The following is a 21,979-nucleotide window of genomic DNA, read 5'->3' as shown; positions in this document are numbered from 1 at the left end:
ATATTTCCTTGCGTGCATATCTAGAAAACGAAACCGTTCATTTACGTCTACGAATAACTGGTAGTAAATAAAGATGCTTTTAGTCATCTGATAGGAATATGTTCACTAGTAACTTTTATTATAAGCTAAATTTTGACTATTTAACTATTAAGATTACCAGGTTCATGATAATTTCTAGAACAAAACTACATTTTTACTGATACAGATTGAAAGCAATATCATTAATTTCTTACGAATACGTTTATTTGTTTACTCAGTTGGAAATTGCTAAAACAATATCCGCAGACCTTGAATCCTTTTATCCATTAATCGGTGTATTTCAATAATGAATTATATATATATTATTTTACAAGACTAGATTACTATATAAATACGAAGCGAAGCAAAATGGTATATACACTACAAAATATGATACATTCTCTTACACCTAAAATCACAGTTATTGTAAGAATTGTCAGTAATAAAATGTTGATTCATCACTATGATATTATTTAAGTATAATTGGAATCGACAACAAAAGACTAGCATAAACTACACATGACTGTTCATGTAAAAAAGGCAGATGCAAAAGTATCAATCTAAATCTTTCATAATTCACAGGTTTTATTTTTGCCAAATCACCATAATAATTTTTATTTGTGATATCGAGAAAAATATAAGTAAATATAAAAGTAATATATAATAGTAAGTATTTTATATGCATATTTAAATCCAACTGGCAATAAACACTTGGACGACATTTAATTATTCTTAACGACATTTTAATTTTTATACGCTGATAAAATCTATAACGCTAATAAAAAAGATTGTTATTATCGTAACTATTTTTATCTCTTTAGAAGTATGTACAAAAAATGTATATGAATATTAATAATATGTTTTTACGTGGCTAGCAAAGTAACCTAGTACTTTAATTTGTTGCTTATATAAATTCAGTGAAGCGAACGGAATGTCCATAATTAATATTTTTTGAAAATAATTAAAATAATACATAGATCATAGGGCAGGATTATTCATTATATGAAAAGAAAGATAATATGATTATTTTAATAATCGTAAATACTTAAACAGCAAGGCTTGTTATGCAGGAAAAATCATAGTTTTAATTAAGTTATATTATTGAAAAATTTCATGCCAAGCTTATACTCAAGTTTCCAGTAACTGCAAGAAAAATATTAAAGAACACCTAAATAACCAATATTTTGTCGAGACTGGTGGTTAACCTACGAATTCTTACATAAAGTAAGTTACAATACCCATAAAATGAGCAATAAGTATTGCGTTTACATAATTAATAGTAATCACGGCGGAGTTTTAATAGCGGATACGAGGCGTGAAAGCAAATAGCTCGATTTGCCTACAAGTTCTATTTACGTAAGAGGTGGAATGAACTACAGAACAAGTGGAAAAAGCGTGGCGTTGCGTAGTGCGATAGTATCTTAGTATTAATGAGATTTACGAGTGTCTGGACGTGGAGTGCACCTCAAAGGCTGTGTCTGACAACGCCAGCGGGATGCGATTGTCACCTTTCAGGTTCAAGTTGGACATCTCTTCGCTGTAAGCAGGCAACGCCGTCAGATCCTTATAAAATTTATTACAAACTACACATTGACCTAACCACATTAGTTTTCCTTAGAAATCGGTTAGTACCTACCTACTAGAACAAATTGATGTCCACATTGTGTTAATAAATCAAACTTTGGGAATTGTATCACATCTTCCGTACAGAATTAGACCAATAAACACTTAACCATATAAATATAGGATGGGTAATTGTTGCTCAAACCAACAACAACAATTTACCAGTTAAATGTCGTTGGAAATTTATGGCTGCTATGGAGGTTATCATCAGAAGTTATAAACCAACATTTACTAGCTGTCATAAGTCCACAGTTGCATGCGAAAGCACTCCTGTGGCTCCTCATTATGACCTAGATGGCTTCGCTGAGCTTCAGAGGGTTTCTGAGCTATTTCCCAGCGATATGCACTTAAGTGATGCACTGATAATATCGTTGTTGTTTCTAGGAAGTTACGTGGATGCCTTTTCCAGCAAAAAAAAAAGCTCTATCCATCTATCCGCATCGTTAGATAGGTAATTTAATATGACCCTATTACTACAAAAGTCGTTTTGTCAAGTGATTTATTTTTTTATTAACTAATCTTTTAACTGTAGAAATTAATAATTGATCTATTCCAAAATCTTCAGATCAAAATATAATATAAAAGGAAAATGGACGCATTACTAAACTTAATCTACGATCGGAAGATTTTGGATTAGATTGATTATTAGTTTCGGGTGTAAAAAGAAAACAAAATATTCAAGTTACCTAAGACAACCTGTCACAGCTTCAGTGTCGCTATAGAAATTTATATCAGTCGTATTCGGAATGGACGTCGGCTGCGAACCGCGTTGCTCAGAGCTGGGGATATCAGATTGACTAGAAATCGAACTGGTCGATGACTTTCTTTGGTGCTTCTTCTTCGAGCTGACTTTTCTTGTTTTCTTCTTCTTTTTACCGTTACCATTATTTGGTTTGAGGTCTTCGTGGCTGGGTGCAGCATCAATTGGTCGGAAATCATTATGCTCGCTAATCTTCTGAACAGTTTGATTTGCCTCGCTCTCAGCTGAGCCTAGTTTCGTGGCCGCGAATGTCTTTGGTTTTGAATCAGTCCAATCAGACGAGCCTTCGTTTAAGCCGTCCATTTCAAATAAAGCCTCATTGTCATGATCGTCAACTGTTTTTTTGTCCTCTTTCTTGTTTTTACCTAATTTGCTTAGGTCCGGTTTTTGCATAGACTTCCCGTCTGCAGTATATCTGTAGGAAAATAAAAACAATAATTTATAATTACTGCCCTGTTATTTTTTTTCATATTGTGATTATTCATTAGAAAATTATATAAATCGTTAAAGTAATTTCGAACGACAGAAGATTGTGTAAAAGTACTATTTATTTCAAGTTCAAGAGCAAAGAGTTAAATTTAGAAGGCTTTTAGCTTTCATTTATATCCAACATCTAAAGGGATGAAATGTGGTACGGAAGTTTGTATGAAAGTCCGAAGGTGTTGAAGTTTTAACGTTTAAGACAGTTTCAAAGTTTTAAATAAACGGCTCTTAAAGCGTGTTTATTGAACTAACACTTTAGTGTGTAGAAAAGGCGATAAATTAATATGGAAGAATTTTAAATGCCAGAAATTGGATGGCGTCGTTGGCAACCGCTAGTAAATAATCAAATTGACTAGAGAGTACAATCAAGGCATATTGTACAATAATATAATATGCGCCGTAAAGCCAATACCTGTTTACAGCTCTTTTAAATGCATTACATAGCTACACCGCAATACCTACTACGTGTACAATTTAGTTGAATGGCATAGCGTGTGATTCGCTTTCTAATCAGCTACTTTTTTCAATCGGTTCTAGATATATAATGACGCCATTGACATTGACAGCCCAAGGGAACCAGTTAGCTTTTCTACTTCAACTCACTTCACCACCAAAATCAACAATATGTTATTGTTTTAATTACGAATGGATCCCACCCGCGGCTTTGGCAAATACGCCTACACTGACATTGTTGTTTTTAAACGTATCTACAGCTTTTTTTAACTATTAATTTTCTCGTTTTGTCACTTCGCAATAAGAACATCTTAAGTGCTATGCAAAGCACGTACTTTATTTGTTCTTAAAAAACCTCAAACATAACCTTCTCGTCCAGCTTAAATACTTAATATATAAATCAAGAGTTTGTTATCTAATTCTTCTGCTTAAATGATTTTTATGAATAAATTATTCTGTAAATTTGGTAGATCTGAGAATAAGATCGTAGGCTATTTTTATACCCCAGCAAGCTAGCATGGGCAGGAGAGATAGCTTTATCAACTCACTGGAGCACGAGTGGAAATAATATATGTGCAATAATGAATTGTTATCCGTATCCGTGTTCCCTTGCTTTTGCAGGTGGACCAGTTAGTTTTATCCTTTGCCAGGGGATATAATCGGGGGTACAACTTTTGTCTCCTGCATTTGCTAGCCCTGCAGGTAGTTAACACCACTGCCTATAAAAGGTATTATATTGTATGTACCTATGTATGTATCAGGGTTTCTATGTTTTAACAACTTTTAAAGCCTGAAACGATTTCGATGTATGGTCTCGTTAGAATCAACACAACATTCGGAGTGGCTCTGGCTATCATTTTTAAAAAGAAAAGTCAATATGGCGGCCGTATGTCGTGGTCACTGGTCGTGTTTTATTTTTAATTACGTACTTGTTAAGTAATACACACATAATTTTAACTGAGAAGTGATAAAGCAAGCTTTATAGTAGTTCATGATTAAGTAAATCAATTAAATAAGGCTTTCAACATTTTTCTATAAATATTGATAGATTGAGTTAAGTGCATTTTTAAATTACTTTTTTACGACAGTAATCAGTTAAAACCTCTTTGCTTTGTTTAATAAGGCAGTAATTACTTTATTGGGTTCGATTCTGTATAAAAAAAGGTGCGGTAAGCAGATAAAAATCTCAATTATTCAAGTTCCCTTAAAGCCATACATTAACAATAGAGTTAAATTTAAAATGAAAATATTAGCTAATTATTGAAAGTTTGTGGATGTAAGGAAATTAAAAAATTATATTATTTCAAGTAGGTCTCTATAAGTACCTTTGAAAAGTCAAGTCAAACGCTAAGAAACGTCATCCAAAGGCACCCAAGACGCTCTTTAAGCGTACGGTTCGTTTTTGTTGTTCGTGATGGTACAAACATTGTTCGTGTCTGAAAAATTACCTTCTCTTAGTGTAGTCGGAAGCTTGTCCATGATCAGGTTCCACGGCGGAGAGCGAGTTACGTCGCCGGGGTTCGTACAGATTATCAAATCGCGTGGCGGGTATCGGCGAAGTGGCGAGGTGGGCAGCACATTCCGCTTCATCCTCCCCGACTTCTTCCACAAAGAACGCTTCACCCGATTCCCCCAGCTTCATGTGAATGTTCAGTGGCTCTCCATTCAGCTCTAAGTCAACCTTTAGGACAAAACAGGTGATATATAAATAATTTGAACATCAAAGTTTGTAGGGTAATTTCGTATATTTAACGTAGTTTAAATAAGAACCATTTTATGTAAAAGAAACAAGATCCACGTGTCTCTGGTATGTAAATAGTTTAACGCAGATGCAATAACAATAAAAAGCGGTTCAAATATAATAATAATAACTTTCGTTTCTAAGCTAGTGACAACCACTTTACCAAGTTGAATTATTTCGGGCCCAATCAAGTTGAGGGCAACCCCTAAGAAATATAAAAAACATCGTAAATCGCTGTAATAAAATAAAAAAATATAATTCGTTTAGAAGAGGATTATCTTATTTCGACGTGTTTTCCTACCAATATTAAGTATTCCATGTTAATATGTCTGACTAAACTAAATAGATTCCCCGGTTTGTTTGTAACGAGTCTACGTGATATATTAAGATTCATTTTCGCAAATCATGGTGACAAAACGCGGAAAAATCAAAGGTTAGGTTTAGTTTGTTATGACTATCAACGGATAACCCGCTATCGTTTATTAGTCATTACACTAACTCATTTTATAATTTTTTCCATTTATTTATGTGGCTTAGGTATACTCTTTGCGTTATTTTAATATAAAAACAAAGAAAAAGCTAAGCCATGTCGTCGGTCAAAGTCAAATACAAGGACGGGCCCCAGGGCGGTATTCTGTGTGACTTTTCAGCTAACAGAGTATTATTTATGTGTACCTTTATTCCGAGTCCGGCTATCTTCCTAGCGATACGCTGGCGAGTGCTGAAGTAATGGTGCCAATTCTGTTGTGTACAAATGTCTACACTAAACAAAATTGACAAGTCGCAAAGAAGCGCTGTCCTCTTTTACAATATTTGCCGTAGAAAAGGATAGTAGTTAATAATAATAATAATAATAATAATAATAATAATAATAATAATAATAAGCCCCCTAAAACCCTACCTTACGTCCGAGCCGAACACCAGGCCACGTGGGGGGCGGACACGCGTACGATTGAAACTTACGCGGCAAACAAGGCAAAGGTAACCCATTCAGTATGGAGCTAAGGTCAAAAAGAGTTTTAAGTATACTGCCGCTACCCGGGGGCGATCGCCGGGGCACACCTGGAGCCGATGCTGGGTGTTCCAGCATGCGATCCGTCGGCGACGAGGCGCTGAGCAGGCGGGCGCTCGTCGACAAATTTACTACAGCCGATATCACCCTAGCAAGGGATTCATCGTCACCAATATCATCAACACAAAGCCTTTTTCCGTCACCAAATTCTTCACCCAATCCTTACGAATCCGCGATACTAACGTCACCGTCATCCCATGTAAGCAGCGAGTTTTCAATGGATGTTGCACAGGAGACAACTTCTGTCAGTAAATCTGTGCCCACCATATTGAAAGCTAAGAAATTGAGAATGAAATGGACCGATGTATACAATGAGGCAATAATCAGGTCCTACTACCGTATAACTAAGTTAGAATCTATTAAAGTTACGTATAGAAAACCACTTCACCAACAAATTTTAATGATTTTTCCTGAACTCTCACATGTTTCTGAACAACGAGTAGCTGACCAGAAACGGCGTATAATATGTAATAAATTAATTTGTCAAAAGCGACTCGAACAAATTAAGAAAACCGTAGCTGATGAACTTCAACTTACGAGCACTCATACTCAGCAAAAAAGTATTCACACAGGACAAGACACGAGCAGCCGAATGAGATGGACCGATGATCTTAATGAAAGTTTAATGAGATGTTATTACATAGTTACAGAATCAGAAACCAATATGACTTCATACCGTACGAAACTACATAAAAAGTTTATTGATATCCATCCAGACCTTTCAAACATTTCTCCACAAAGACTATCTGATCAAAGGCGCTCTATAGTAAATAATCGATTATTAGATATCAAAAAACTAGAGAAAATAAAGACCGATGTTTTAAATATGAACATCACTCACATAAATACACCCACACAAAATGAACAATTAGCTCATTTAAATTACCAAGAAACGCCCAACAATGTTACACTAACTACAAACGACACTAGTGATATTAATTTACTTCCACATTATAATTTACTGGCTACTTATCCTTATCCTCGAAATACAACTGATGAAGAAACGAGTGAGACTGATGTTATAAAAAGTAATAATAACTCATTCGTCCATATTAACCATGATATAGATAATACATTTAAAGAAACCTTTAGTAAGTACACTGATACCGATCCTACTACTAGACCATTCATCTGGAAGCAGAAATCTTCGAAAAGTTCTCGATAATTATACATTACATTGATAATAACATTCTACCAAAGTATTTAAATTCAGACACAGACTTTAAAACACTACAAACTATAATATACTGCGCAGCATGGACAGCGGCTAAATGTAATGGTGCAAATATGGATATAACTGCAGAACAGTCGAACAGAATGGGACCTAAAAAACCGAATTGGGAAAGAAGATTAGAGAAGAAGAGAGAAGATCTTAGAGTAAAAATAGGCAGATTGATTCAATATCGTAACGGAAATACAAGTCCAATGCTGACAGCGCAAGTAAGGAAAATCATGGACCAATACAAGGTACATTCTATACATGAGGGACCAAACTCATGCATTACACAATTTATAGATACTCTCAAACAAAAACTTACAGTTATAGCCAGTAGAATTAATAGATATCGAGCATGTACACTACGCAAAACACAAAACAACCAATTTCAAAACAACGAAAAAAACTTCTATCGGAATTTAAAATTATCTACATCTAATAATACATCAAGTAATCATCCCTCTACTCCTAACACTCCGGAACCAGATCTGGTTCGAAAATTTTGGGCTGACATATGGGAGAAACCTAAAGATCATAATGATAAAGCAGATTGGATAGAGATGAATACGACAGAAATAGACACGTACAGCCAATGCCCTTTGAATTCATATCAATAGAGACATTTCAAAATGTCATAAAAAAACTGCATAATTGGAAAGCCCCTGGAACTGATAAGATACACAACTTCTGGTACAAGAAGTTTGCATACACCCATCCCTTTTTACACAACCACATAAATAATTTAATTCAAGATCCTGCCTCTATACCTTACTATGTAATGGCAGGAACAACCTACATGATTTCAAAGGATCCTTCAGATCCAACCAACCCAGCCAAATACAGACCAATAACATGCCTCCAAACTATCTATAAAATAATTAGTTCCTGTATTACTAGTTTAATATACGACCACATTGAAAACAATAGAATTCTAGCTGAACCACAAAAAGGGTGCAGGAAATATAGTCAGGGCTGCAAAGAACAACTTATAATCGACTCTGTGATATTACGGCTAGTACAAAAACAGAAAAAAGAGCTTCACTCTATGTACGTTGATTACAAGAAAGCATATGATTCCGTACCCCATTCGTGGCTGTTAAAAGTCTTAGATATCTATAAAATACATCCTACACTAACAAACTTGCTGCAAACTGTAATGCACAAGTGGACCACACGACTTAAAATATCACACACTGAAAGCGAACCTATACATATCAAACGCGGTATCTTCCAAGGTGACTCTTTGAGCCCACTATGGTTTTGCCTAGCTTTGAATCCACTCTCCAATGTACTGATTGCTGCAAACGTAGGCTATCCCTTAAAATACACAAAGGATAATAACATGAACGAACAGATAACTACCCAGATAAATCATCTCATGTATATGGATGACATAAAATTATATGCCACAAAAAGATTTGTATCAATTAGCTAATCTTACTGAGCAATATTCTCAAGATATTTGTATGGAATTTGGCATTGATAAATGCAAAATTAATGCAATCAAAGATGGACAAAGTCTACAACACACTTACCACATGGAAGCTGGACAGCAAATCAATTCACTAGAAGAGACCGAAGTTTATAAGTATTTAGGATATAACCAGGGGAAGTTAATAGAGTACAAAAACACAAAAACCAAACGAATACAACAATTTAAACATAGACTCAACTCCCTCGTAAAATCACAATTAAACTCACGAAATATTATCAAAGCTATTAACTCATTTTCTATACCGATTTTAACATATTCATTTGGCATTATTAACTGGTCAAAAACAGAATTAAAGAACATTCAAAGAATTATAAACACAACACTAACTAAGCACCGTAAACATCATCCACGAGCATGCTTTCAACGACAGACTTTACCACGCCATGAAGGTGGCAGAGGAATAATAGATATCCAAAACCTACACAATAAACAAATAACGACACTCCGATCTTACTTTTACAAAAAATCAATCACATCCGGTCTTCATCAGGCGACTGTCCAATCTGACGCTAAATTAACACCGCTGAACCTCAAAGACAAAACATTCCAAAAAAATGAGACACAAACCACAGAACAGACAAAAATAAATGAGTGGGCCCGAAAGTCTCTACATGGGAGACATCGACATGACCTCTGCCAACCTAATGTCGACAAAGTAGCGTCGAACGCGTGGTTAAGTCGTGGCGAACTCTTCCCTGAGACTGAAGGGTTCATGATTGCTATACAAGACCAAATAATTGAAACTCGCAACTACCAAAGACATATAATGAGGATCTTAAACTTGCCTACGGACTTGTGCCGAAAATGCAATAGTAATTCTGAAACCATACAGCACATAACAGGCGCTTGTAAATTAATAGCGCAGACAGAATATAAACACCGCCACGATCAAGCCGCAAATATTATCCATCAGAAGTTAGCTTACAAATATAATCTCATATCAAATCTGAAACCCATACCTTATTATAAATATGTACCAGAATCAGTTCTCGAAAACAACGAATACAGACTGTATTTCGACCGTGCAATTCTTACAGATAGAACAATCCATTACAATAGACCTGACATTACACTTCAAGATAAAAAGAACCGAACTGCAATCATCATAGACATAGCTATACCCAACACACATAATTTACAAAACACAATATCCGAAAAACTTTCTAAATATACAGACCTTAAAGACGAGATAAAGCGCATGTGGCGGCTTAATGAAGTTAGCATAGTTCCCATAGTATTATCCACTACAGGTGTCATTCCCAAACAACTTCACCAGTCACTCAGCTTACTCAATTTACCGGAATTCACCTACATATCTCTCCAAAAAAATGTAATCCTGAACACTTGCAGGATAGTCCGTAAATTCTTACAGGGTAGTGAAGAGCCTACACATCGAACTGGTGAACCCACACACAATCACAATAATGTCCAACCACAACCTTCTACTTGACTCTGGGTGTGCACTTGACTTAGGTCCGTGCACACCTGAAATACCAGCTGTTAGCTGAGACACTAAAGTGTACACAGATAATAATAATAATAATAATAATAATAATTGTTTAATTCAGGTAAAACCCAAGTTACTATCTGTAGACTTGTGTTGGAGAACGTGGGTGTGAGACTTGAATCATAGGCGTTTCCGCTTATTACATTTGATCTATAATCAGGCAGTTTCCTCGTACCTACAATGAATGTTTACAGAGCAATTCTTTCTTTCACCTTTTACGGCTTGTATCTTGTATACAATAATAATATTTTACGGTATTAGTTTTCGGTAAGTGATTTCACAAACTACCTATGTATTTAGAAAAATATTAAATATTTAGATATGGTTTTAACGAATTATTAATAGCAAATCATTACTATTTAAGCAATTCAATATTAATCAATCTTGTAGTGACATCACGACATGTAATAGCAATGCGCAGCGTAGGTAAAATAGTCAGGTGTCAATCGCGATCACTTGCTAATTTACTTTAGTTTAAGAGATTTATGTAGGTACAACAGAATTGGCACCGCTGCACTGTTGAGTTTAAAAATCTTGAGGTATATACCTATAACAATTGTTAAAGAAAACGAAACGGAGTCTTAAACATTCTCTTATAAAAATAAAAGCGTCTTCTCATGAACGTAAAAATATTTGTGCCAAATTTTTCATACAATTCCCGCGTTGAGGATGATATCCCAGCACTGGCAGCTTTCCAATTTTCGCGGTGAATCAGTCGCACGTTTCCTATCTGTAGCCTTAGTACAAGATTTGCTCGCTTGCAGTCAAGGAGTCATTTTCGAATATCAAACTCTTTACCCTCCTGACGAATTGTAGGCAAATTTGAACTTTAACCCAATATAAATGAGATCTATTTTACCCTGATGTTAAAGTATTTATATACTCGAAAACGACTCCTCCATACAGAGCGTGCAAATCTTGTACTAAGACTACATAGCTTGTTTTGGCAATAGACTATAGAGAACAAATCGGCTACCATCTTTAATAATTATTTTTATTCTAAAAATATCTAATTCTTAACCTCTAATACTTCCTAGACAGTTTCTTCGAGATATTTAAAATTATACCTATATTTATAAAATTATACCACTTTTAAATCTATCCGTATGTGAAACATTTTACTTTGTATTCTACGAATAACGAAAGGTATTCGATAGAGAAATCTAAAAAAAAAAAAATAACTCATCTATCTGTGTCTGCCGTTTATTTCCATCTGTCACTAAATTCGACTCACATTCGCCATAACCTGCATAAGGTTACAACAAACACGGTAAGGTAACAAGAGCATAACAAAGCATGTTTCCGTTTTTTTCTCTCTATTAGTGTGTCTATATTTGTCCGGTTAAATATCCGAAACGGCAGAACCGATTTTAATGTGACTTTGCAAGAGTACTAAAACTTTAATCTACTTTTACCGCAGGAAAGTTAAAACCGATTTGGCTAAACTTTATCCATTAGGTAGGAAAAGGACTTTGAGATGAGTCTTACTCGCTATTTCATACCAAAGATATTAGAAATACCTACTGTGTGACAGACAAACGTACAAGAGTTATAAATTATTGAACAGAGCTGTTGGGTTTAATGCACACTACCTCAAGGCTCGCATGCATTTTTGACCTACTGAAGATGAGAATGACGTCAGCAACACTAATCGACCGCATCGAACGTGCCAAGCCAAGGTCATCCAAATTTCTCTGGCGCGTCCGATGCAGTCTACTTGTGCCACGGACGTCATTGATATACTTTCAGTACAGTACCCTAGATATGGGTATTGAACAATCTTGTAGTTTGCGAGAAACATTAAGGTCAGAACAAAGGCAACCTAATTATACTTGTTTGTAAACTACACACAAACACACGAAAATGAATAAAATAAAAACCAGTGATAATCAAAACGTTGATGTGTAGGTCCTTTTCAGTGTTTCGATTAGCTGAAACGATTCCACGATTGCCAGCGTGTAATTCTTAAGTAAAGTCTATTTCATACACACAATTTATCAATTTAACTATTTCATAGTGTCGGTACAATGGCAGGAGAATTTGGCATTTTACATCATGGTAGTTTTTTTTTTGTAATTTTGCTCTTTATTTGAGTATTTACTACTCATTTTTTTCTACATTATTTTTATGGTTAATATAGTAAATACGAATATAAATAATAAAGACAATTTAAAGAAAATAATGGGTAGATCAACGAAATACACCCTATTTTTCATCACGCGAAGTGTTGCGGTCATTGTGCATATACTTTTTTATTAAGGATCCAACGACATTACATTCTGAAGCCATACTAAAATATCGATACCTATCATAACATCTATTCGACGTAGGAAGGTACTTCTTCTGATTTACGTTTTTTTTTAGTGTCGAAGGGCCCTTTTTCAGCTCCAATAGAATAAGCTACCTACCCTATCCTACCATGAATAAGTAATTTGTTTACATGTTGCTTTTGGTTGAAACAAAATTACTCTCCAGTCTCCACCCAAGTACGAAATACATTTTCTTTTTCAAAGTCAACAACAAAACCTTTACGGCACTTCGATACAAAAAGGCAAATTCTCCAGCAGATACGGCACGAGTCACGACCCAAAGGCGACCGTCTCCAAGCAAATAGACTTTATATGACCGCACGATCTGACTTAGCCAGCCTGAAGTTGCGCAAGTAGGATGTGTTATTAAATTCTAACGAAATCTGCACAGACAGTAGCGACTTATTACTTATTTCAGCCCGGCCAACTCTATGCGTACTGTACAGATAGATATAAAGCAATGAGCGCGGCTCTTGCGGCAATCTGCGTTCAACTTTTAAATTAACTGCATCACTCAACTAACTAACCAATCGCATTTCTACACATAAGTAAACATTGCACTAACTAAGTTTAACAAACAACTACGAGTACATAGGTAATAACTAGTACCATGTACATACGCATTAACATTTCGTGACCACACTTTACGAAATAATTCGTGAAATCGTATGACGACAGTCGTGTATCGTTGTTTCCTTAGCAATAAATCCTTGGGAATTGCGATTTTTCGATTTAATTGCTATAAGTATAATAAGGAATAGTATCTATAACATAATATCGTAAGTTTTATGATACCCTGGTTCTGTTATAGCTATTTAACCTATACTAGCAAACATAGTGATCTTTAAATATTTTTGTCAGTAAGTTATTCGTATTTTTGTGTTATTAAACTCTATTTTTTTTTTAAACTTCATCATTCGATCGCATCATTATAGGGCTCATTTATGAGCTTTCCCTCCATAATTATATCAAACGACATCTACTGATTGTAGGGATTACCAAATACGTGTCTTTGGAACAACCCCCAAAAAAAAAAATCACGCTAATCTGAAAAAATATAAGAAAACCTACTAGAAAAACACATTGAATTTAAGAAACTGCAACTTATTTGGCAGTCTATTAAATAGAGATTAAAAAGCATCTAGTGACATTTTACTATTTAAAAAAAATATTATTACTTTCGTCATTTTATGTAGGTGCAGAATGTAGGATCATTCTGTAATCTGTTATAATACAAATTGTTAAATATGACGTTGGAATATTATACTAGCAGACTAACTACCTTGGAATATATTTAAATAAATTAATCAAAAGATTTCAACATGCAAATCATTAATATGTGTATGTTAATTTTAAACAACACGTTTTGGGGGCTCGACTTTTAACACACACTTAAAAAAGTTACACGTTCATCATTAGCCTATTCACGTCCTTCTGCTGGACACAGTCCTTTTTTTTAATGTGTTTTAACCATAGAAATCTTAGTAGCACTGTGTCTGTGAGGATAAATAATATTCTGACCAAAAAATTGAATTCAAGTTTTCCGTATTCATGCACCCAATAAAACATCAAACGAAATGGGTCAATGTAAGCACTGAATAATAAAATTGAGATGGGAGCTATTTTAGAACATCTACGCGCAGCACTGGAACGGGGACTTGAAATTAGAATTGTTAAATAACTTTTTTTAGATGAACGCCATACGCATCTAACATTTCTAATGCACTAGTTGTTCCCCGCGGTTTTACGTACAAGTAAAACCGTAAAGTCGTGCCACAAAGCGATTTAAAGTTGTGGTATGTCGCGTAGAAACTGTTGGGGTCCGGGGTCATACCTTTAACAGGTTAGCCCGCTACCATATAGACTTTATTATCAATTTCTGAGCGATGAACTTGCACTCATAGGCTAACTTGTACTGGAATAAAAAAAACTATATCCTCCAGATCAGTAAGTAACCTTTTGTGAAGGTTATTGATTATTCATCATCATAATCAACCAAGCCTATACCGATCACAAACATCTCACGCAGCTAAGCACCACATAGGATTGATAAAATTATTCTCTCCTTGTTTCTAATTTGTTCACATACAATCTCGATGTATTTAAGTCTAGGCTTTAGTAAAACTTAGTTGGAGATTGCAGTGAAGAAACATTTCATCGATTCCTTTTTCGACCTTTTGCTGTTTAATGTTGGTGCGTTTTGCCCGCCACACAACATTTATGACATAATAACGGTACCTTAGCTGGTACCGCCTTTGATATTGCATGACAGTAAAATATCTTTTTTTGATGATTAGTGATGATGCAGTCTACGATGGTAGCAGCCTAAGAGGACCTTTAGAGGTATGCCAGCAATATTAAACCCTATGGTTTCTACACGGCATCGTACCCGAACGCTAAATAGCTTGGCGGCACGCCTTTTTCAGTGGGGCGTTAACTAGCAACGGCCGAAGCCTTGTCCCCGCCGGGTTCGATCCTGGAACCTTCCATTTATAAGACCACAGCGCTTACCACTGCGCCAGGGTGCTCGTAAAACACCTAGTCCTATACGAGGCCCTAATCCTGTTCTGTAGAAGCTACAACTTAATCCATTATACTGCAAAGTACCTACCTAGTCTAATAGATTTAGAGTAAAATGCTCTAATCCTATTCTATAGAAGCTAAAACTTAATCTATTATACTGCAAAGTACAAACCTAGTCTAATAGATTCAGAGTAAAATGCAAACAAAAACCAAAAATAGTACCGTCATAGAATAGTCTCCGATTACAATGCCGGGGAAATAATGAAGAAACAGGTAAAAAAACTAGGTTCTAATGGAAATTGTATCAAATTGGCATAAACAATTTGAATCATTAGGACTAACATGTTAAATTTAAAAATACATAACTACCGTATTTATCATGATAAAATATTAGCAACGACGCGACGTTTAATATAAAGACAAAATGTAAATGGAAACTAATCTCCATTGTTTAATAAAAATTCCATCACACACAAATGTTATGAGCAATTTCAGTCCTTATATAACTTAACACATACAATAAACTGTATATTACGTCATTCTTCAGGCTATACCAGCGTCCTACAATTTTGCCTGGTGGGAGACTAAGACGTGCCGCCAGGCGATTTAGCAGTTTGTGTACTATGTCGTGTAGGACAGATTCGGGTTTATTATAACTGCTACACCTTACAGTTTATTCGGCTAGCATGGGCAGGAGAGTTCTTCTCAAGAAATAACAAAATTGTATCTTCGCTCCGAGCGTACGTGAGGATATATAGGTACGTGTAAACGAGGGTTAACTTCTCCTATTGCTGTAGCCGGATTTGGCAGCACGGCTAGCATAGGCAAGAGATAACAATTATATTCCCCGATTATATTACACGATGTGCCGTGACATGGGCCGAGGCGACTAAGGGAATCTAAGGAAGAACGGGCAATCACGTCTTCTGTGCAACTTCTGCAATCTACTGCGATCACCAACCTGTCTGCCCAACGTTGTGATTAAGGGCGTTGAGAAGAAGCCTTTAGTCCAGCGGTGGGCTGTTGATGTTATTACCCCCGTTCATTATTACACGATGAATGCGCATCATACTTACTATAGGCCAGTCCCATGATTGCGTTGCCGTTATAAGATATTTTATAATAAATATTATGATTATGACATATCTAATCAAATAAATTGTATTGTATAATGACGTTGACAAAGGTCATCTTTAACGCAATGCGTGTTAAGCTATAAACATTATCTTATACCGAATCAAAATATTTGGTTTCTTAATAGTATAGCACTATTGTTATTCCTAAATCTTTGAATATGATGCAGTTCAATAACAATCTCGGTGAAATCGAGCGTGTCTTTGCCAAGGTACCGAGGCTCAAATTAAAATGGTTAATTATCCGAATGGTTTGTACAGTCTATGTATAATAAGATTAGCAGATTATCCAATTTAACATAAGTGTTTACTTATGAAAAATTGGTACCATCTTTGTTTCGAAGCAGAATCTTTGGGTGTTAATAATTATTATCTAATCATACTTCAATCAGATTCTACTCTTGTACGTCTTCGGTCTACTCGACGCCGCGCCGCTTGATATGTATCTTAAAAAGCAGTAGCCTTAGCAAGTCTCCTGCTTTTGCTATACCACAAAGCAGTATTATTTATAAAATTACATACGTCCAAAAAATAAGAATTAGCGTAAAGAGCATCAACAATATAAAAATTATATTGCCTTAAGCAATGGTATGGCTGGTGATAAGGACTTACCCCTACGTCCCCCACCCCTGAGCCTTATCGGAAGGCTTAATTCTTTATCAAACGAAGGCGGTCATTCAACCCAGTTAACGCTTACAAGAGTTGCAATTGCATCAGTTATCTTTGACTCTAGCTGTCATGAATACTTTATCTTGCTGTTGTCAATTTAGATAAATTATGCTTTAAATTCGATGTTGTGTATTCAAAAACTGTACTAATCTCTTGATTTAAAATGGAAATGTATCAGTCAATGATACTATTCTCACCCGCGCGACGATAAGAGTGCACAAAGATTTCAACACGACTGCTCTTATGCGAAGAAGGTATATCATTACTGAATGATTTAGCCGCAAAAATAATTCCTCAGAGATCTAGCATCGTATAATACAAGAAACTTAGGGAAAGTTAACAAGCTATACAACATCCGCAATTCAAATGAATTAGTTACGGAACGAAACATTTTTTGTACAATATCGTTTTAAAATAACATAAATTATCATTATTACTGTCTCTTTATCCATTACAATTAAATCGTTAAAACCGAGCTATGCAAGAATGAATCTCGGGGAAAATAGTACTCTTCCTAATATTCATTAGAAAAAATCTGTTTTATACGATACCTATAAGATTATTGGGACTTAGCGAAATAAAATAATGATGTTTTGTAAATATAACCCATTTATAAAATATGATTGAATGAATTTGGACGAGTGTATGTGTAAGAACGCGCTAATTTCAGACACCTGAATTCCGGTTACACGTTAGATTTTTACTTGCTTATTATTGAGCAAGGTTATGATAATTTTTTCATAAGAACCCTGAACCAAAATGGTAAAAACACCTTATTTCCAGAACTACTAATGCTATAGACTTAAAATCATCACTAACCATCCATTACCGGTCCACTACGGGGCGCGGGTCTTCGCCCTGAACAAGCTATAATAGTTTGCAGAAAGAGACGCCAAAATTGCCAAAAATGAAGGAGAAATCGGGGCATATTATTTCCTAATTGTACACTATCTAAAATAAGTATTATCAAAAATATCTGTTCATTTGGTAAAACAACAAGAATTTTAAGCTCATCTCCAAGCTCCATGCAATATAGCCGCTCTCTTTTATAAAGGTTACGTTTCTTTACACGGTAAGGAACTCTTCCTTACACTACTCTTACTTCCTTTTGAATATAAACGTAACCTTGTAAAGAAACGTAACCTCAACGTAATTCTGATGTGGCACTCAGTGCTTATTTAAATTAAGGCAACTGAAGCTGTGAGGAAGACTATAAGTATTGATCTATTTCCGCACGACTCCGCTCCGCTGAGTGAAATCGCACATTCGCGTCGCATCAGTCTGTGTTTCATGTAATACTGGATACGTAAACATTCAAGGTCTATCTGTCTGCCGGGCCTATAGATTTTGTCTCTGTTGATCTATCATCATTTTTAAAGGTCACATCGTCCACCGCTTTTGGCGGAACTATGGTAAAATAAAAATCGGGAGTACAGAATTTGCGACTTTAAAACCAGCGACTTTAGGTCCATTTTGACAATTTTACGTTATATCGAATAGACGCTAAGCATATAATTAACACGAACATATATTAAAAGGTTTGCAATAATGTGAGTTGTACAGTCAAAATCTCATAAGGATGCTTCGGTGTCGGAATGTTCGAGGGTTGATAAGACACATAGATTAGTCTCGCTGTCGAGGGCTAAATAAGAAGGAAATTACAGAGGGGTACGGATTTACAAATTACACCCTTATTGTGTAAAACAACGAATGGAAGTTTCTATGGGAAAAACATGTTTAAGACATATAGAAGTTGTAACTTGTAAGCGGACTAATCGCAGGGTACCGCTTACCCCGAACTGGCTAAACTCATTCAAAATAATGATACTCACCACTTTAAACCTGGAACGCAGCACACCCAGCTTTCCGAAGCGCACGTGGAACGGCGAACAGGTGAAGCTGCCATCGGGCTGTTCCACCACCACCACATCGATAGCACCGGTAAGTGTAGCACCATTGATTTCACTGTAGAACTTCGCGATAAACTTGCCGATATAGTTCATGGAATACATGACTGCCGGATTAGTTAATTGCACTCCCCAAAAGCACCACTGAATCACAACGGAATATTTGTATACTAGAGTTTTTATGTATATTTTATTTTGTTTTTGATTATACACATATTTCACTACCCCATTTTGATATTGATAATACTGATGTCAGTCCGTTTCTGTAACAATAAAAAAAACAAAATGTATTAAATAAAATATAATGTTACCTACCTAATGATAAAATAGGTATTAATATCATATCATATCATCAATATCAACCAAAATTTATGAGCTAGTAATCTTCGTACCACCAAAAAATCTACAATCAAAAGAAATGAACAGTAACAATTAACCGTATAAAATTATCACTTTATTTTAAATTTTTCTGCTTTATCTTTTGAGAATCAACATCATAAAAATAATATTTGGGATTATTTTCAATACATGGTTCTCTTTAGGTGGTGCGAAGTTAAGCAGGTAATCAATAAATAAATTTCTTAAAAAAAAATCATACGCAATTACCATTATCATTTAGGTATAGAACTATCTACCGCTTCTGACGTGTTGCACTACGTAAATTAATTAGTCTTGGAGGTCACAATGACTGCAAAATGGTTTATAAATCGTATCTACATGATAAACAAAGCAATTTGCAATTAAATAGCAAAAATATGGTTAGCTATGTACACAATTATGCCAAAGCTGTACACAATTGTCGAAACTAGATTGAAAGAAGGGGGATATTCTTTTCTACCTATTATTTTATTTTCATCAATAGCCTGTAACAGTCCACTGCTGGAATAAAGTCCTCTTCCGAGGGGAGGGTTTCCCCATAATCACCCAATCATGTATGTAGTGCAGCAGTGGCGTGCACTTCATACATGCACAAAAGCACTGCCTACCCTAAAATGTGTATTTGTATAGTCCTATACAAATATAATACATAGCAGGAGAATTTTAGCAGCTTTATGCAATTTTCCAGCTGTATGCATACCCTGGTAAGAAACTCAGTGGACGCCGCTGCTGGGCAGACGGGTCGGTGATCGCAGTCGATGGTACGAGTAGTAGAAGCACAGAGGACGCATCTGCCCGTTCTCTATCATAATCACTTAGTCGCCTTGTACGACACCCAAACGTAGTGCTGGCATTTATATGCTGATCTGCCACCACCACAGGGCATATTTGGCTTAGTTTAGGGATATGTATACAACTGAATTGGCACCAATAATTGACTATTAATAAATAATGTATTTACGGGTAATTCGGAAATAGGCCTTAGCCTCCCTCATCTACCCCTGTGGTCCCGTGGACATCAAAGATGAGGGAGCACCATAAGCTGCCGGTCGGTCTTAGTAATTATAACTTACATTTGATAGTAATCGTTACATTTGTTAGTTATGTCCCTGTAAGAAGATATAATAAGATGCCTCATGGTGTAACTAACAATCATGATAACTGGGAAAACCTAAACCACACTATGATGGCATAGCTACTAGTATTAGTACATAACAAGCTACATCAATATCACAAACAATAGCAACCGTATCTCTCGTTTCATTTTATAAAGACACAATATCCGGGAACTGTTAAGTGTGTCAGCAGAACTCCGCTATCAATTATTAGCAGGTCGACGTTCTAATAAAACAAAAAGAAAAATAATCAAACATTAATAAAGTAGCGCCTTTAAACTAGGCACGTAGCAGCACAGCAATCACGTTGTTTTTAATGAGTATTTGAAATAAGGCTTAAACTATGAAGACTTAAGATTGGTATACAGAATTAATAATACTTAGTATGTTACGCAAGATACTAGCCATACCTAGTATTCTATACGAATTTACGATACTCTTAAAAAGTGCCAAAACTTATTCCTTAAAATATTTGAACGCACATCGTTATTTTATTAGACTTTTTTTTAATGATGAACATCAAATAACTTTCGGTTTTTCCGTACCCGAAAAAACTAACGTTCGATTCGCCTAAGTATTGCTTTGGTTTCTACGAGTAAAGGCTTCAAAAACTTTAAACATGATAGACAATACTATAAAACTATTACTATAACTAAACTGCATTCAAATGTGTAATTGTAATGCAGTCCTTTGCACGATGAAAAGGATAGTACTAGTTTAACTTGGTTGGCTATTCAATTTAGTTAAGAGATTCAGAATTGGCTCATTTATCGTGGTAGAAAAAAATATGGATATTGGATAGAAGCAGGCGTTACTTTGCGGAAATCCACGATATATTATCAAAATTAAGCTTAATTTGCTATACTCCGCGAAAAGCAGGAGAATCTGTGTGGTGTAATTTATAATTTCTTCAATCCTTATACCCCACACCAAACAGATCTTCGGCAATATACCCTCTACGCACGTTTCGCTCCGAAACCGGAGCATCATCAGGAGATGTTGACTTTACAATGAATAATTGTTAAGTACACAACAATAACAATTACTCATTGTAAGTAACAATTATTCATTGTAAAGTCAACATCTCGTGATGATGCTCCGGTTTCGGAGCGAAACGTGCGTAGAGGGTATATTGCCGAAGATCTGTTTGGTGTGGGGTATAAGGATTGAAGAAATTATAAATTACACCACACAGATTCTCCTGCTTTTCGCGGAGTATAGCAAATTAAGCTTAATTTTGATAAAAAATATGGAAATAATTACCATTAGGTGTTCTTTATGCGTACTTTTGCATAATGTAATTTGTGTTACTATTAAGATCTTGATATTAATTTTTGAGAGAGTTTTGTAATAATTGTCAAATTTCAAACAAAATTGCTTTCAAAGGAAACAAATTATCTAATAGGTTGCCTTCAACCGGTAGATCAATGCCCTATTGCTTCAACAGTATTCGGTTGATATTAAGCAACACTCATAGATATAAATGTGTATTTGTACGTATTTCTCAAGTTAGTGAGAGGTTTTCTTATCGTTTATCCCAAACCTATCGCAATCTGCAGAGTTTAAATAAGTACACG

General features: G+C 35.4%; 1 protein-coding gene across 5 annotated transcripts in view; it reads right to left on the bottom strand.

Annotated features, from left to right (window-relative positions):
• The window catches only part of LOC120627832 (phosphatidate phosphatase LPIN3), a 49,348-nt gene that overhangs the window by 17,113 nt on the left and 10,256 nt on the right, over positions 1-21,979 (bottom strand). For 3 of the 5 annotated variants that reach the window (XR_005658945.1, XM_039895918.1, XM_039895908.1), the window contains exons 2-5: positions 18,835-19,172; positions 4,786-5,018; positions 2,328-2,816; positions 1,460-1,555 (exon numbers count right to left, since the gene is read on the bottom strand). Coding sequence is in view for 4 of the 5 variants with exons in the window: in XM_039895918.1 (XP_039751852.1) it covers positions 1,460-1,555; positions 2,328-2,816; positions 4,786-5,018; positions 18,835-19,014 (998 nt within the window). In the remaining variant the exon portion in view is untranslated. Of the gene's footprint in view, positions 1-1,459; positions 1,556-2,327; positions 2,817-4,785; positions 5,019-18,834; positions 19,173-21,979 lie in introns of those variants that run through there. The other 2 variants (XM_039895925.1, XM_039895938.1) reach the window with 2 other exon arrangements.

The sequence above is a fragment of the Pararge aegeria genome, chromosome 2 (assembly GCF_905163445.1).
Source record: "Pararge aegeria chromosome 2, ilParAegt1.1, whole genome shotgun sequence".
Classification (NCBI taxonomy): domain Eukaryota; kingdom Metazoa; phylum Arthropoda; class Insecta; order Lepidoptera; family Nymphalidae; genus Pararge; species Pararge aegeria.
This window is presented reverse-complemented; position numbering and strand designations above follow the sequence as displayed.